Source organism: Cnephaeus nilssonii (genome assembly GCF_951640355.1).
Source record: "Cnephaeus nilssonii genome assembly, chromosome: 6".
Lineage (NCBI taxonomy): Eukaryota > Metazoa > Chordata > Mammalia > Chiroptera > Vespertilionidae > Cnephaeus > Cnephaeus nilssonii.
The window spans coordinates 61706872-61725051 of NC_137077.1; the positions used below are offsets into that span (position 1 = coordinate 61706872).

At 40.2% G+C, this 18180-nt stretch overlaps 1 protein-coding gene across 8 annotated transcripts in view; it reads right to left on the reverse strand.

Moving 5' to 3' along the window:
• Positions 1 to 18180, reverse strand: part of GRIP1 (glutamate receptor interacting protein 1) — a 669876-nt gene that overhangs the window by 54730 nt on the left and 596966 nt on the right. For all 8 annotated transcript variants that reach the window (XM_079775184.1, XM_079775181.1, XM_079775185.1 and 5 more), the window contains one exon: positions 12463 to 12543. In XM_079775184.1, the coding sequence (XP_079631310.1) occupies positions 12463 to 12543 (81 nt within the window). The remainder of the gene's footprint in view (positions 1 to 12462; positions 12544 to 18180) is intronic.

Below are 18180 nucleotides of genomic sequence, written 5' to 3' on the forward strand. Positions count from 1 at the left end.
AACCTATTTTAATCTGTGATTCTCATGAGAGCGACACAAAGGGTGGATTCTCCAATAGGTGAGTATTAAAGCCACTGGGCAGGTTGCAGGCTCAGTCTCCAGTAGGGGGCGTGCAGGAGGCAGCTGATCAAGGATTCTCATCACTGATGTTTCTATCTCTCTCTCCCTCTCCTTTCCTCTCTAAAATCAATAAAAATATATATTTAAAAAAGTCACTGGGGGCTCCTGTTAGTGGTACTCATGTGTGTTCCCTTTTCCGGTCCTTAACGCCTTTCAAGGGAGAGATGCCGTTGTCATGGAAATGTACTGTACTGCTCAAGGGTCCTGGGTGGGAAAGTGGATGAGAATCACTGATTTAAAGTTCTTTATTTTCCCAAGTGGAAATCTTTTGCTAGATATACTATAAATCTTTAAATTTTGTTTACAAATTCATACCTGGAATGTTCTAAAATATTTTGGAATGTGACTATTTTATTTTATTGACAGTAGTAAATATTTGGTGCTATTTAATTATATTTTTATGCATATTCATAATATAGTCATGTACATATAACTTTTATTTATAAAATTTATACAGATAAAATTATTATCTGGCACATTAGTCAATTTTGAACTTTATAAATTTTCTTAGGAATATTTCCATTTGATGAAAATGGAAATAAGCTGGTAATGAGTCTATGTAGAATTAATCTTGAAAATGAACTCTAGTCCTAATAAATTCAAAAATATCATCTTAATTTAAGAATTTATAAATATCATTTAATCTAGGCTGATACTTAAAATTAACCATACCAACATTTGTAAAAAAACAATTTGCTTCCAAAAGGAGATGTTTTGCCAACCTAAGCTTGTAGTGATCATTAAAAGGCCCCTAAAGTAAGATTTTCTTATAAACAGTCTGATCACCCCATAATAATCATAGAACCATATCATAGCCTGTAATCCCATCTGAATCCCAGAAAAATGTTTATGCATAAGAACAGATGGTTTAATATCTCAACACAACATTGAAAGAAAAAGCAAACACATATACCAATACCATACCCACTGTCTAAATTAGTGCATAGGAAATGTTAATGGGACTTCATTCAATCATTATTCTTGGCTTCTAGCAAAGAATGCAAAACATTCTATTCACTACAATTAATTCATAATTCTATCTCCATGCAATGATGTGAAATAATTCCTCTAGAGAAATATACACATCTAGCATTTTCACTCGTGCCATATTTCAGAATAGCAAATTGTTCTGGGCATGGGACACAGAAATAAAAACTTTGTTATTACCAGCAAGTACAACTTTCCTAGCATCTGCCAACGAATTTACACAATATTTTGCTAAGCAGAAGCAACCATGACTGAACACTCAATATTCCTCTTGTGTTTTTTTTTTTTTAAATCCACGTGCCACTGAAATGATCTGAAACAAAACAATAATAGATGTGCCATCAAACCCATCTGTATCATCTTGGCACCAGTGGAAACGAGCACTGTGACCTCTTGGACAAACCCACACAGATTTCCAACCCAGAGAGGTTGGAAACTTCTCACGGTCTACAGACAAGTATGGTGGCCGTTCCCACATTTATTAGATCCTTCTCTTTCTCCTTTAACCAAGTACATGCCTGAGGTTTGACAGGGTCTTCAGGGTGGATGACCGTCGGAGGGATAAAGTTGAACCCAGAAGTGGGGCCAAATCTCTACGGGCTCCTGACAATGTCACTACCTGGCCCACCAGGCACGTTAAACATTCTGGGGACTCCATCATGGTGTGAACACCTTGGCATCGTATTTTAACTACCTACTACCCGAGAAGAAGCCATACACCAAGCATGCTTTGCAAGGATTGTAGTGCTTTGAAAAAATTAAGTTAGTTACCAACATATCAAAATTGTAGATTTCATATAAATGTATAGCTTTTTTAAAAAACTTAGAGAGGGAATCTGGTAGAGTGGTTACTGGGACTTGGGTTTAAAGTCCTGGCTCTACCACTTATTAGCCATATGAGCTTGAGCATGTAGTGTTTAGGCACCTTAGTCTCCTAGTCTGTACAGTGGTGATGAAGATAGTAACGGTGCTTGACTCATACAGTTTCTGTTGTAGGTTGTTCTCACCTGTAGAGTGATTGGACCAGGGCGCGTGAAATGCACTACATAGTGTTTCTTGTTGGTAGGATTTCCCAGCCACACTGGACTCGCTTTCCCACCTCCCTCCCCTTCAGGTGGAGCCTTCCTTCTCCCTTTGTTATCTTTTTTTTTTAATTTTTTTATTTCTTTCAAATACAGTTTACATTCAATAGTATCTTGTATTATTTCAGGTGTGCAGCATAGTGGTTAGACAACCATATCTTTATAAAGTTCTCGATATTTCCAGTACCCACCTGGCACCGTACATAGTTATTACAATATTATTGACTATGCTATACTTTACATCCCCGTGACTATTTTATAACTACCAGTCTGTACTGCTCAATCCCTTCACCTTTCACCCCGTCTCCCAACTGCCCTTCCCTCTGGCAGCCATGAGTCTGTCACTGTTCTCACTGGAAGGATCTCATTCATTAACTGGCCTCACTCCTGAGGGCTTCTGAGTGTGAGACACTTTGAGTGGTGTGGGTCTATTTTCACTCATGACTCATGGACCCATCAATTTGGAAAACTATATCCATCAATGCTAGGCAATTTTATAAGATGATTTGATGCTTTACTTTCCTCTTTCTTTCTGTAATGGTTGTTATTTGAACTCATCCTGTATGATTCCTATCTATTCTAGATCCCTCATTTATTTTTGTTCCAATTTTTGGAAATTTTCCACAAACTTATTTTCTAATATTTTATTTGACTTTTATTTTTTATTTCTGCCATATTATTAAGTTTCTAAAGCTCTTTGTCCCCCTATGTATGTTATTTTGCAATAGTACCAGTATGGATATAATATCTTATGTTGCTAATGATGTTAATGATAGTTTTTTCTTTCTTTCTTAAGTTTTCTTCTTCCTACATGTGCTCTTTCTCTGCTTCTCTTCCTTGTTTTTGGTGACAGTCTTGCATATTAGGTTCTCTCCTCAAGTGTCTGTATTTTTTCTTAGCTCTCTGTTTACACTAGAGTGTGACCTGAAACAGCTGAACGCTTGGTGCATCTGAGTGGGCTTGTGCACTTTGGTCTTCACTGTATAGTTCAGGCTAGGCTGTTTCTTTGGGTCAGATGGCTCTGATTCTTTCTCTTGTTTGGAGGGTATTAAGCCTGACTACCCAGCTTCTTTGAACTTGGGGTTCAAAGAGCGGGGCGGGGGAGACTAGCAGTCTCAACGTTCAGTATATAAACTTTCACCTACTCTGTTTTCAGAGTAGCCATGCCACACTCAGCTGTGCCCCCCAATCCAGAGACCCTCTATGTCATGGTTCCCAGAGACTAAAACTAGGCTTCTGCCAGGGAGGAAAGGGATGCCTGGCTGTGCTGAGTGGGAGAAGGCATCTAAGGGACTAATTCATTCTTTTCTTTATTGACACTATTAAAGATGTCCTCCATTTCCTCCCCCTAACAGACTTCCAACAAATACTCCTGTCTTAGCTCTACCATCACTTTCACTTCCAGAATTTCCTGATTTCACCATTTCCTGGGTCTGTTGGGAGTTTAGGATATAAATCAGGTTCCCTGCCAGCTTTCTCTTCCACTTCTTTAAATTCATCTTTCTCTATCTTCTTTGCCGCTTGCAAATTTTGTTGCTGTTGTCTATTTTCCCTTTCCTCTTTTCTATATTGTTTTTGGCTTTTTGAAAAATCTATACTGTCATTTTAAAATGGGGTAAGAGCTAAATCTATGTGTTCAAGCTATCATCTTTGACCCCTGAAGTTTAAAGTTACTAGTCATTCTTTGCTATCAGAAACTATTCTTAAAGTGAACATGGATTCTTTTCCTTTCAAATAGTTGTTGGGAGAGTTAGAAAATGACAGTATCTATCATTTGCTTAAAGAAACTTTGTAGTAAAAGGTGAAATCTTCTGAATTTTGAAGTGAATTAAATGTGAATCAATAAAGTGTTCTAGGAACATCCTATCTAATAAAGAGGGAATATGCAAATTGACCATCACACCATAACAAGATGGCTATGTCCACAGCAGAGGCAGGGATTCTGTAACACAAGATGGCTGCACCCACAGCAAAGGTGGGGATCCTGTAACACAAGATGGATGTGTCCACAGCGGAGGTTGAGTTCCCATAATGAGCTTTAATGAGCAATCAGCAGGGACCTGAGGCTGAGTGGCACTGGGCTGGGGCAGGGGACCTGAGGCTGCACCCCCCACCTGGTGGGGCTTGACAGGGGACCTCAGGCCACGTCCTCGACCTGGCAGGGCTTGACGGGGGACCTCAGGCCACACCCCTTGCCCCAGCGCCGGGCCAGGGGATCTCAGGCCGCGCCCCCTCCCCTGGCACTGGGCCAGGGGACCTGAGGCTGCGCCCCATGCCCCAGCACTGGGCTGTGGGACCTGAGGCTGTGTCCCCCGTCTGCAGGGCTTGACAGGGGACCTCAGGCCACACCCCCCGCCCGGCAGGACTTGACAGGGACCTCAAGGCGTGCCCTCTGCCCTGGCCCAGGCTGGGGGACCTCATGCCACGCACCCCGCCTGGCGGGGCTTGATGGGGGACCTCAGGCTATGCCCTCTGGCCTGGGCCAGGGGACCTCAAGGCGTGCCCCCTGGCCTCAGGCTGCACACCACCGCCCCCCGCCCCGGGCGGGGCTTGATGGGAGTGGGGCCGGCCGGGTCTGGATCTAGCCCAATGGGGGTGGGGCCAGCCGGGTCTGGGTCTCATGCAATTTCAAGGCACACGTGGGTGGGCAGAGACTTGACTCTGGTTCCCATGGTGTGCCCCAGACTCTGACAGGAGGAAGATTTTCATATATATTTTACTAATTTTCTTTCATCTCTGACACTTCTATTATAGAGAAAGGGCAAATAGCAATATTAAAATACTTCCTCTAATTAATTCCCTTTTAATGTGCACAAATTTCGTGTACTGGGTCACTAGTTCTATAATATGTAGCCATTCATAGAATTTACTCTGCTAGTTAAAGTACTTTGCTCAAAGGGCCTGATAAGTGTCCAATGTCATTGGAGTAACACACACATGATCATTCAGCTTTACTTTAATTGCAACTATATATACTAGTTTATATGTATGTATTACTTGACAAGTAAAACAAGTTATTTGATTTTGAAGTGAGTAGAGATTTTATTCCAAACATGGCAAAAAACTTAAACCATTCTCTTCTAAATATGCTTAAGACTTTAAGGGAAAATGATGGATTTGTTGTGCATGTCATGAAAACTGCTTAATGATTTTATTTTTTAAAAAGTAAGACTTTATTATTGCAAACAATCTGGTCACAATTGAAAAGGAAAGTCAACAAATTAATTGCACTCCCCAAATGCTGTTTTTTCCTTTTCTAATATGGGATCTGGGAAGGTTCATCAATGAGATAGAGACAGGGATGAGTGGTAATGTGACAGCAAAGCCAACGTTAAGTCAGACGGATGGGTTTGAATCCCTATTTAGCCTTTATAGCTCTGGGTCTTTGGGAAGGTTATCCAGCTGAGCCTTACTTTCCACTCGTAAATGGGCATAGATGTCACAGGGCCACTTTGAGGATTAAATGGGAAGATACATAATTGCTTAGAGGCATGCTTGGAATAAATCAGATACAAACTCGTCTAATAAAACCAAGGAAGACAACATCAATATCAAAGGGACGTTACTGACAACTGCACATGACAACCAGGATTCTCTGACTTGAGAGGCAGATGGGCTGCACTCTCTGGCTTCTGATTGGGTGAGGTATCAGAACTTGAAGACGCTTCTTTCAGTCCCAAACTGCATCTTTCTGCCAGGTCATTCACTTTATTTGTTATTATAAATTATTCCATATTATAGCCATAACATCAATGAAAGTAATGCTTGATGCTAATGTGCTATGAATGTCTCACCAAGAACTTCAGAAAATTAGTCTAAAACTGCTCACCACATCCAAATTCAGAGGGACTCATTTATCAGTCAATGAGGTTTGAAGAGTGAGCCTTCAGCCAAATGTGAAAGGCTCTGATGGTATTGTTCAGAGATGGAGGCCTGTTTCTTACCACTCAGAAGCTTCACCAGGTGGAGAAGACAAAAGAGGAGTTTGTATAAAGACAGTGAGAACCATCAATGAACCCTTGCAGTTCCTTGGTTTCACTAATAGCACTCTGTGTATGTTTGAGAAAGGGTCTCTTGATTTCCCTACTTTAGCATAATTGCTGTTGGCACTAAAGTTGGTGGGCAGAGCTTTGACTTAAATATTTCACAGGGCTCTATGGGTAAAATAAATAATGATAATCATAATGAATAACATTTGTTAGGATTATAGTTAAAAATAAATATAAATAAATACATATATAGTTATATAGGGTGTTTTAGGCACTTTACATATAGTCATTCTTTTAATCTTCTCAACTGTGTTACAAAGAAGGTAAAAAGTGCACCATTTTATAGACAAGAAAATTGAAATGGGCTGAGGGAGATTAAAAATGGAGGCAGAGTAAGTGAATGCTGCACGGACATGCTCCCAGGAACAAACTAGCATTATAACTAAAGTAGAGAAAAACTTCCTGAATAATCAATGAAAAACTTGCAGGAGAGAACCCTGACACCCAAGGATCAAAGGTGGAGACTGCATAGAGACTGGTAGGAGGGGCGGAGGCATAAAAGGGCTGGCCAGGTGCCCGCAGATGGCAAGTGAAGTCCCGGAGAGATATCTCAGCTATGGGGGTAGGGGAGGTGCCACTGAGAACTCTGGGATCTAATCCCGAAGTTGGGCTCCCCAGCAGAGAGCACCAAAACTGAGGAGGGTACCAACATAACATCTGGCTGTGAAAAGCAGCAGGGTGCTATCTGCCAGGAAGTAACAGCTGAAAATTCAGGCACCCTCTTAAAGGGCCAAGACATAAAATTCCCTGTGGAGCCACCACCTTGTGCTCTGGCAGAGGGAGGGTGAAGTGGACTGGAGCTGTTGAGAGCAGAAGCCAGGACTGGGGAATAAAGGGATAGAGCTCAGAAGGCAGACACCCTCAGTTTCCTGGGCTGAGTCATTCCCTCATGCAGTGAAGCACCTCTTTCCCACATAGACATTTACCTGGCTTGGGGAGAAGAGAGTAGACACACTCTATTGGAAAATACCTTGCCCTGAGGCCACTTAAGAGATTAAAAATAACAATTAGCCTCCAGGCAGTAGCAACTGCCCCACCCTGTTGAAAAAACTCACCACACAAGAGGACAATTGCCTGCAGGGCAATTCAAGTCAGAATCTTATCAGTCTGTAGGCAGAGGTGGTCTCTGGAGGCTTTGAGTCTTTGCCTGATCTAATTAGTCAGAAACAGCCTTTAATACTGTCCTACACTAGAGATTGAGAGGTATAGAGGGTCTACCTAATACATAGTCACAAACCCAAACAGAAGCCAAAATGAGGAGACAAAGAAACAACCCCCAAATGAAAGAACTAGAGAATCCTCCAGAAGAAGAGATAAATGAAGCAGATATAAGAAATTTATCTGAAACAAAGTTCAGATTAATGATGGTAAAGATGCTCAAGAGCATGAAAAAAGATATAGTAACTATGAAAAAAGAACAGTCTGAAATAAAGAATGACATAACACAAATAAAGAACATATTGGAAGGAATACACAGCAGATTAGGGGAAGCTGAAGATCGAATTAGTGAATTAGAAGGCAAAGTTGAAAATATCACTCAATTGGAAAAACAAAAAGAAAAAACAATTAAAAAATAGGAGGACAGCTTAAGGGAGCTCTGGGACAACTTGAAACGTAACAATGTTAGAATAGCAGGTATGACAGAAGAGGCAGAAAGGGAGAAAGGCATAGAGAAGGTGTTTGAAGAAATAATGGCAGAAAATTTCCCTAACCTGGTAAAGGAAAAAAAAATCATACAAGTTCAGGAAGCACAGAGAAACCCAAACAAGAAGAACCCAAACAGGCCCACGCACAGACACATCATAATTAAAATGACAAAAATAAAAGACAAAGAGAGAATCTTAAAGGCAGCAAGGGAAAAACAAACTGTTACCTACAAAGATGTTCCCATAAGGCTGACACCTGATTTCTCATCAGAAACTCTACAGGCCAGAAGGGAATGGCATGAAGTACTCAAGGTAATGGAAAGCAAGGATATGAGACCAAGATTACTATATCCACAAGGCTATTATTCAAAATAGACGGTCAAATGAAGAGCTTCCCAGACAAAAAGAGGCTAAAGGAGTACATCACTACCAAGCCAGCATTACAAGACATGCTAAAGGGATTGCTGTAATGAGAGAAAGAAACAGAGAGAGAAATCTAGCCACACAGAAATATAATGGCAATAAATAAGTACCTCTCAATAATAACCCTAAATGTAAATGGACTAAATGCTCCAATCAAAAGGTGTAGGGTAGCAGAATGGATACAAAAACATGACCCAACTATATGCTATCTATAAGAGACCCACCTCAAAACAAAAGACACACACAGGATGAGAGTGAAGGGATGGAAAAAATTTTTCCATGCAAATGGAAAAGAAATAAAAGTTGGAGTAGCAATACTCATATCTGACAAAATAGACTTTAAAATGAAGGCCATCACAAGAGACAACAAAGGTTACTACATAACACTAAAGGGATTGATCCAACAAGAGGATATAACCCTGGTAAACATATATGCACCCGATATAGGGACACTAAATACATAAAAAAACTTCTAGAGGACTTTAATGGAGAGATCAACAATAATACAGTCATAGTAGGGGACTTTAACACCCCACTGACTTCACTGGATAGATCTTCCAGACAAAAACTTAACAAGGAAACAGAGACTCTAAAGGACACACTGAATCACATGGATTTAATTGACATTTACAGAACATTTCACCCCAACGCAGCAGAATATACATTCTTCTCAAGTGCACATGGACCATTCACAAAGATAGACCACAGGTTAGGACACAAAACAAGTCTCTACAAGTTCAAGAAGATTGAAATCATATCAAGCATTGACATTAGAAATCAACTACAGTAAAAACACCCCAAAATATTCAAACACATGGAGGCTAACTAGCATGTTATTAAACAATGAATGGGTTACAACGAGGTCAAGAAAGAAATAAAAAACTTCCTGGAAACAAATAAAAATGAACACACAACAACCCCAAATCTCTGGGACACAGCAAAAGCAGTCCTGAGAGGGAAGTTCATAGCACTACAGACCTACCTCAAGAAACAAGAAACATCAGCAATAAACTATATAACCCTACAACTTAAAGAACTAGAAAGAGAACAACAAGAAAAGCCCAGAGTAAGTAGAAGGAAGGAAATAATAAAGATTAGAGCAGAAATAAATAACATAGAGACTAAAAAAAAAAAAAAATCAAAAAAAAAAATCAATGAAACCAAGAGCTGGTTCTTTGAAAGGATAAACAAAATTGATAAAACATTAGCCAGATTCATATAGATAAGGAAACTGGGTACAGAGAGATTAGACAGTCAAGGATTGGGTCAGTTGGGCTCTGAGTCCTTGCTCTTAATCATTTTCCAAGCCAGTGCTTCTTCAGTCCACACCATAGCCTCTGCACAAATATCTATATTCATCATCTTCTTCAGAGGCTCATTTCCCAGAGAGCATAGTGGTTGGCAGAATACTGTTTATCATACACTATTTATTCATTCACTCAACAGATAAGCATTCAGTGAGCACCGGGTATGTGCCAGGCTTTAGGAGTTCACTATTTCATAATAATGAAAATGGATACTGGCTTTTCTTTTAGCAAATTCTGCTTTCTCAACAGGAAAATATGAGCATTTTCCACAAGGAGACACAAACTCAGTATGGTGATGATTAGTTGTATAAATGGAGCTGTAACTCTAGAAGGGCTGACAAGCACGTTTGACAAGCTTATGTCTCATTTCTCCATCCAGGGAGCATCACACTATAGCTTCCATGAATAACGTTAGCTTAGGGCCAGCTAAAAGTCAGGCCATTCTTGTGGGGGGTGGCTTGGGGTAGTTTCCATTATTGGTATTAAAATAAATTTTAGAAGTAATACTTAGTGCATATGTAGCATCATCATATAGCGTGATTTTAAATGGTTCTTCGTGTGAATAAAATATTTTATAGTTGTATGTACATGATGATTAGACCTTAAACAAATTGAACATATAAATATTGACTTAAAAAAAGGAATACATCACAGGATTTGTTTTTAAGTGAATACTCTCCTTTATAGTTAAATTACATTTTATGTATATCAATTTTAAGAATAAATCTGTTGTAAAGAAACACAAAAAAAGACGTTTTCCCTAATAAAAATTAGAAAGTAAATTAACTGTGTGGCAAAATGTGTAGCAATAGAAACTTCTGAGGAGGTGTCTTCAGTATATGCACTAGCAGTAGCATCTCTAAGGCAGGGAGTGTACTCTCCAAAACTCAGCACTGGGCCTGGGCATGGTGGCCACTCACAATGCGTTCATTCAATGAAGACAAAAGGAAGAAAGAATGCAGTGGAAGGCAGAGCCTCTGTGCACAGCCAGCAAGCTATGCACTGCACAACTCCAAGAGGTATCACTTCCATAGCCAATTCTGATGAAATAAATAAACAGAATGGAATAAATAGAATAAATGAGAATGAAAGCATGGAGTTACAGAAGCTATATTGAGCTCCAAATATTTTTATTTTATTTTTTTATTGATTAGAGAGAGAGAGAGAGAGAAATAGATTTGTTGTTCCACTTATTTATGCATTCATTGGTTATTCTTGCATGTGCCCTGACCAGGGATAGAACCTGCAACCCTGGTGTACTGGGATGACACTCTAAACAACTGAGCCACCCGGCAAGGACCATATTTTTAGAATAGTAAGTTCTGATGAGCTCTTTTAATTTCATTAATCACATTTGTTGTCAGAATAATGGTATACTATCTTTGCTTCATAATGAGCGAACTGAGAGGTTAAGTGACCCAATTAAAGGCATATATGACTTCAAGGACCTAGAATAGGTCTGGAGTTTCCAAAATCCCATTTCACCTTTCTATTTAATGTATAGAGGCACATCAGACACTTCAACCCTACTTTGCTTCCAGTAAGTCATTCTGAGGTTTGATGGTGGTGGTGGAGGGGGTGGGGGGTGGGTACAGACTCTCTGTTATGCATATTGTATTGTACTGGTATGTGCAATTTATTAGTTATAAATACCATTTCATTTTCAGTGTTAAATTTATATGGTCAATGTTGAATTGGACAGCCCCCATTTCATACTGCCCAATTGAGATCTCTTTATTTTTGCTGGAACCACTGACATAAATGCTATGCAGCAGAGTGTAATGAGGCACTTTCATGGAGCCTCATCACTCTTTCCTGAAGGGACCACCCCTCGGTCACAGACATTGCCTCTGTCTCCTTTGGTCTTTATGTATTAATCATTTGCTTCATTTCCTGGGGGGAGGGGACATTTATGGATAAATATAGTTTATGGATATTAAAAGCAGTAAAACCTCAATTTCCATTCTATAAAACTCCATTGGGGCTGAAATTTTCAAAGTTATTTACCAAAGCAGTTATAAATCTAGAGTCTGATCAGAGGAGGGAATGGAATACATTTATATATTTTGTTTTTGCAGAGAGGAAGAGAGAGGGAGAGAGAGATAGAAACATCAATGATGAAAGTGAATCATTGATCCTCTACCTCCTGAACGCCCCACATTGGGGATGGAGCCCACAACCCAGGCATGTGCCCTGACCGGGAATCAAACCCTGACTTCTTGGTTCATAGGTCAATGCTCAACCACTCAGCCATGCTGTCTGGGCTGTTTTAATTTTTCTTTGTGATTTGGTTACTCAGACACCTTGTATTATGGAGGAGTTCAGGAAGTTACTAAAGTAAACACTGTTTTAGTCTTGCAAAATATATTTTAGATGCACAGTGACCAGATGGGAAAATTGTTTTAAAAGTAAATAAATATAATTGTTATTGGTTAAATAGATGACTGTGAAAACTAAATCCATAATATATTGAAATGTAGAGAACCTATATGCATTTATATGCTCATCTAGTTATTAATGGAGGGTGGTAAGAGACACATTTATTGAGCACTTATTACTTGCCAGGGACCAAACTAGGTTACTTTATTTAATATAACCCTATATTTTGTAGATATCATTTCCATCTTACAGATGAAGAAATATAAGATTAGAGAGTATTAAAGTAACTTGACCCATTCACACAGCTTGTAAGTGTTGGAGGTGGGATTGGCTCCACATTTTTGTATCGTTACATAGAAACTTGTCAATGACACTTAAAATGTTTGTCACACCTGTAAACCATTTGACAATACAATTTTCTAATGTAATTTTTAATGACCACATTTTAAAAGAAATCACTTCTACTTACAACTTATGGTTATTCCAAGTTCCACGTTGTGCTTTTTAGGGAGCTTTACATGAAATGTTCCACTACTCGGGATGACAGACTCTGTAATGTCAAAACAAAAAAGAGTGTTTATAGAAGGCCAGCAAGAAGGGAGCACCAATCCATGAAAATGCACCAGGAAACTTGTATCAGAATCCCCCGTAGTTAAAGCTGTACGACTGAAGAAAGGTGAGTGCCTGTAAAATCCTGGAACCCTAAGCTCCTGGTGAAGAATACATGTCCTGTCCACAGCCTCCGTGCATAATTCACAGCAGCAGTCAAGGTCACTGTTTCTTCAGTGTCAGGCAGGGAACATGGGCATCAGATTTACCTGGGATGCAAGTTAAAAATACAGATGCCCGAACCATCCCAAATTTATAGAAGCAGAATGTCTGAAGATGAAGCCTAGAAATCTGCATTTTAAATACGTTCTTCAGGTGTCTGTTAGACATAATAAAGTTTAAGACCCTCAGGCCTGGTTATATATTCTTTTCTCCCCTAACCATATTTTCCCAGAGTTTACTATTCAGCAATTCATTTTTTCAACCCTTGTTTGAAGGTACTAGGGGGAAAAGATTTTAGGAATGATTTCAATTTGATGTGATGGTTGTTGATTTGGGAGGAGGGGGAGGGAGATGCCTTAATTTGTAATGTAGAGAAAGAGAGAGGGAGAGCGGCAGAAAGGGAGGGAGGAAAGAGAGAACCATCAATTTTTGTTCCACTTATTTATGCATTTATTAGTTGATTCTCTCTCTCTCTCTCTCTCTCTCTCTCTCTCTCTCTCTCTCTCTCTTTCTCTCTCTCTCAAATATATATATAGATTTCAGAGAGGGAGAGTCGATAAACAGTGAAAAGTACATCTTAAGAGGTAGAAGCAGGAGTGATATACAAAACTTTTCACAACCAGGATGGCTGTCCATAACCAGTCAGACTGGATGCTGAGCACAGCTGGGAACACAGGGACCCTTTAGTTTCTGGATCCTGTGGTGCTCCAGAAGTTCCCAGAGAGGAGCAGGAGAGTGACACTGGAACAGGGTGAAGGTGGGCTCAGATACTGGCCACCTGGTATAGAAGGAAGCTGAAATTATAGTAACAGAGAGAACCAGTGTGCGCTGGTTGAATCTCAACTTTGGATGGAACTAAGTTGATTATACAGGGTCTGACTAATATTTTAGAAAGGAAAGAATTGCTACATGTTCTTAAATATATTCTTAAAATTCCTTTAACAGCCTGGGAGACCTTCATAAGTTTAAAATGGAAATATCCTTTGAAGAGATAACATCTATTCACCCTAAATTGCTAATGACTATAATTATTTCTTGAAGGTTTTGGGAAGGGGTGGCAAGAAGGGAGGGAAACATTAGGATAAAGGGAGGACTGTGGGATGATTGAGCTAAACAGCTTTTACTGCTTGCTTGTGCTCAAGGCCAGCCCTGCCCCGCCTCAACCTACCCACAAAGAATTAATAACAGTGGCTGTGATGTGAGAACTATTGGGTCCCCAGGCCTCTGGCCCAATTTGTTAATCACCTATTTAACATTTTGAGTCCCTGCAAAGCAGGGTGGATGTTGGGATGGTCTCATGGAAACAGAGTTAAAATATTCCCTTCCTTGTCCTGCTTTAACTTGCTCTTTCTGGCCTTCTGTACTTTTCCCGCAAGGAATTTAGGCAGTAAACTTTTTACAAGACCTGAATCTGATCTTCCAACTCAGAAGATTCTCCATTGACTATTAAACTGCTGAACAAATAAAACTTTGGATTTGCTGGGCTCCCCACCTATAATGTCACCTATAAAAGACTCTTAAGACCCCTAGGACTCCACCTGTAAAAAAGGGTTCCAGTTTTTACTCTCAGGGGAGTGAGGGAATCTGTTACCTTCTCCAACTTTCTCACCTGAGGATATGTTTGGTGATTTTATATATATATAATAAATCACTATATAATAAAGAGCTAATATGCTAATTGGACTGGACAGCAGAACAACCTTCCAGAACGACCAGTGGGCAGGGCAGCTGGGCCGCGAGGGCCTATGCTTGCACGAATTTCATGCATCGGGCCTCTAGTATGTATATGTATGTATGTATGTATATATATATATATATATATATATATATATATATATATATGGAGAGAGAGAGAGAGAGAGAGAGAGAGAGAGAGAGAGAGAGAGAGAGAATCAGTTGCTTCCTATACTCACTCCAACCCGAAATCGAACCTGCAACATTTTGGTATGCATGTGATGATGCTTCAACCACCTGAACCACCCAGCCAGGGCCTTCCTCCCACTCTTCTTAATCCTGTGAGGTGTGGTCCAGTGAGGCTCACAGACTGAGATGCTCCCTTTGGCTTCGCTCTTATCCTCCCCTAACACTCTAATGTGCCAGGAAGGACTCTCATTTATTTATTTACTTAGAATTGGTACCCTCCTCATTTCCCAAAAGGACTTGAGCTAGATACTTTGTTTATACCCTACATAAGATTTTTAAAAGGCTGGCTAATTTTGATATAATGGGGCAAAGAGAAATGCGGCAAGTTAAAAATACATAGGTGAGCTCTACTTTCTTACTTCAGGTTCTGCAAGTGTCAGAAATATTTAACACCAAAATATTTTTCCGTTTCATGCCTTCCCTCCATATCTTTCCTGAGTCCTCTCCATCCCTTGTTCCAGTGATGGAAGGCTAATGGACACCTCCTTCCCACCCCTAAGGCCACAGTTTAAGAATTTACAATGAGCATGCAGACTGGGGGCAGAGAGGGCATTGGGAAGTGGCCATTTCCCCAGTAGCCAGTGTGCCAGGAGAAGGGAGAAAGAAAGAAGTGCAGTTGAGAAGAGAGCATGAGGCCCTAGAGCAGTGGTTCTCAACCTTTCTAATGCCGCGACCCTTTAATACAGTTCCTCATGTTGTGGTGACCCCCAACCATAAAATTATTTTCATTGCTATTTCATAACTGTAATTTTGCTACTGTTATGAATCGTAATGTAAATATCTGTGTTTTCCGACGGTCTTAGGCTCTACAGCAGCGGTTTTCAACCTGTGGGTCGCCTAAGACCATCGGAAAACACAGATATTTACATTATGATTCACAACAGTAGCAAAATTACAGTTATGAAGTAGCAACGAAAATGATTTTATGGTTGGGGGTCACCACAACATGAGGAACTGTATTAAAGGGTCGCGGCATTAGGAAGGTTGAGAACCACTGCCCTAGAGAGAACCTGCACTCAGCTTGGTGGTCTTTGCTGTCTGGTTCTAGCTCTTCCTGGGGCTGCCTCCGTAAGGGTCGTGAAACACCCGTGTGCTTCCAGTAAATGCCCCTCAACCAGCTTGAGTGCATCTCTGTTGCTTCCAATGGAAAGATCTCTGATGAACACATTAATCAAGTAGAGGAAATGGGGTGGGGCTAAACGGAAAGGGCCCACACGAGTGTTCACAGTGTAGCAGAAAGAAATTGTTTGATTATTCAGATAAAGCATGCAAGTGCCCTAAGTAAATGTACAAGAAGCTATAGAGGAACAAACAGCTTTCTATTTATGGAGCTCATTTCATGTATGTTGTAGTGTTATTTATTTTAAGAAAAATGTTCTCTGTGAAAGGGGAGGGAAGCCTATTGTATACTTGTGTATGTATATATGTATCCATGTAAGTATAGAACATCTTGCCCATGATACTATGCCTATACAAGTGAAGTGTAAGGGCTGGGAAACACTGATCTAGAATAGTTACCATAGCAACACTGCTTTTATACATTTTTCATGCCGGGAACCTTGACCAAGATTAACATTGATAATGACACTGGAGGGGGTATTATCACTTCCTGGGAAACAGTCATGGATCACTTTTGACTACATAAGATTTGAAATATTCATAATGATGAACAAATAGCAACAAATAAATCTCTTTGATCAAGCTGTGTCTTCATTTTAATCTTTAAATGCCAACATGATTTATTTTATATTTGGTCATTTTTTCCCCCCTCTACAATTACTTGGTGGTTAAAGCAAAGGCACATTTAATTTGGGGTTTCTTAAAGAAACACTAGTAAAGAGAAAAAAGATCCAATATTTGGAGACACAATGGGTTTAGAATTAGTAAAAAGACTTTATTTTCTTAGACTCCCATGTGATTATTTTGTGCCTCCCTGGTTTTGCTTTATCGTTGTTAATACTATAATTAAAAACACATTTGGGTAAACAAAGACTTCCTTCTTTCCAACTGGTCTGCTTCTTCTGCCTGAAGCATTCACTGTTGGCACAGGAAGATAACCACCACATCATAATCCATCAATCTGGACACCCTTGTGAGATTTGAAAAACATTAAGGATTCTAAGGGGGATGAATGTAAATGTTCACCTCCCAGCAACTGCGAGGAAAACGCCGGGGGTACCAGTCGTGCGGGCAAACAGCCTTTGATAGGATTTTCTCTGGGATGTCTTTTCAGAGTTAAAGTAGAAACTGCAAGTAGTCACGATACTGTAGATTGGTATTTGAAAAAACAGTATTGAAAAAAGGCAAAATGTAAATTGTGCATATGTTATGAGTACAGTTTTATAAAATCATATATGGTAAAATAATGTAAAAAATTCCATTAATGTTACTACAATGTTGTTTGTACAGTAGCACTCACTTAGAGATAGATTTAAACAACAGTGCATTCATAGTCAAGCTTCTTAACCACTCCATGTCACTTACAATGGCTATAAAATAGACATGGCTCATCTCTAAGACCCAGCAGCTTGGGATTTAATATCTGGGTACAATTTATTTCTGAGGAAGAGTTTTGGAAATGGGTGGCTCACATCCAGACGATTAGGAGTGAATCCAGAAAAACAGGGCAATCTTGAAAGAGCTTGTGTCCAGACATTTCCTACCAATGTTCCAGGTTCTCTAATGGCAGTTGGGAGTTGAAAAGAATGATGAAGTTTAGAACAGCTAATAGGGAAATCAGTGAGAAAACCACCCACACTTATGTAAAAGGGTTTTTCAAGCCGGGCAGTGGGCCAAGCAGAGTCCAGAAGCTGTAACCTGCATCATGGTCAAGTCCACGCGCGCGCCTGTGTGTGTGTGTGTGTGTGTGTGTGTGTGTGTGTGTGTGTTGTCAGGAAACCTCAGCCGCTGAGGAATAAGAGCAGAGGTGGTAGATGATTAGATTGAGCCAGAGGCTGAGATTTCCGGAGAAGTTTCAACAGAAGGAGAACTTTAGTCACAGAGGTGAATAATTACGATAATAGCACCAAAATGATCATGGTAATATTTATGAAATGCTTACTCATGTCACCTTCCTCAGCACTGTGTGCGCATCAGCAAGAGGAGTGAGTGGCTGAAGTGGAGGGGAGTGGAAGCAAATATTTAACCAGAGGACTGGGAATTGGGAATGCAGTGTGATGGGAGGACCATCCACACAATGGAATTTCTCAAGTGGAGGGCAGGACTTGGAGTGAGGAGGCGGGTAGGAGCTAGCTGCTCTCGCCATGTCGAGCACAACCCCGTCAGAGAATCTCTGCAGTTGGGGTTTCCTCTCCTTGGGCAGCTCTGCCCCAACATGTTTCAATGGCTTGCTCACTTCATTCAGGCATTTGCTCAAACATCACTGGCTCAGAGAAGCCTTCCCTAACCGTCTATCACTCGCTGTGTGCCCAGCTTTATGGTTCTTAGCCTTTCTGAAGCTCCGTCCAATGCTGTGTAGTACATTTATTTGTTT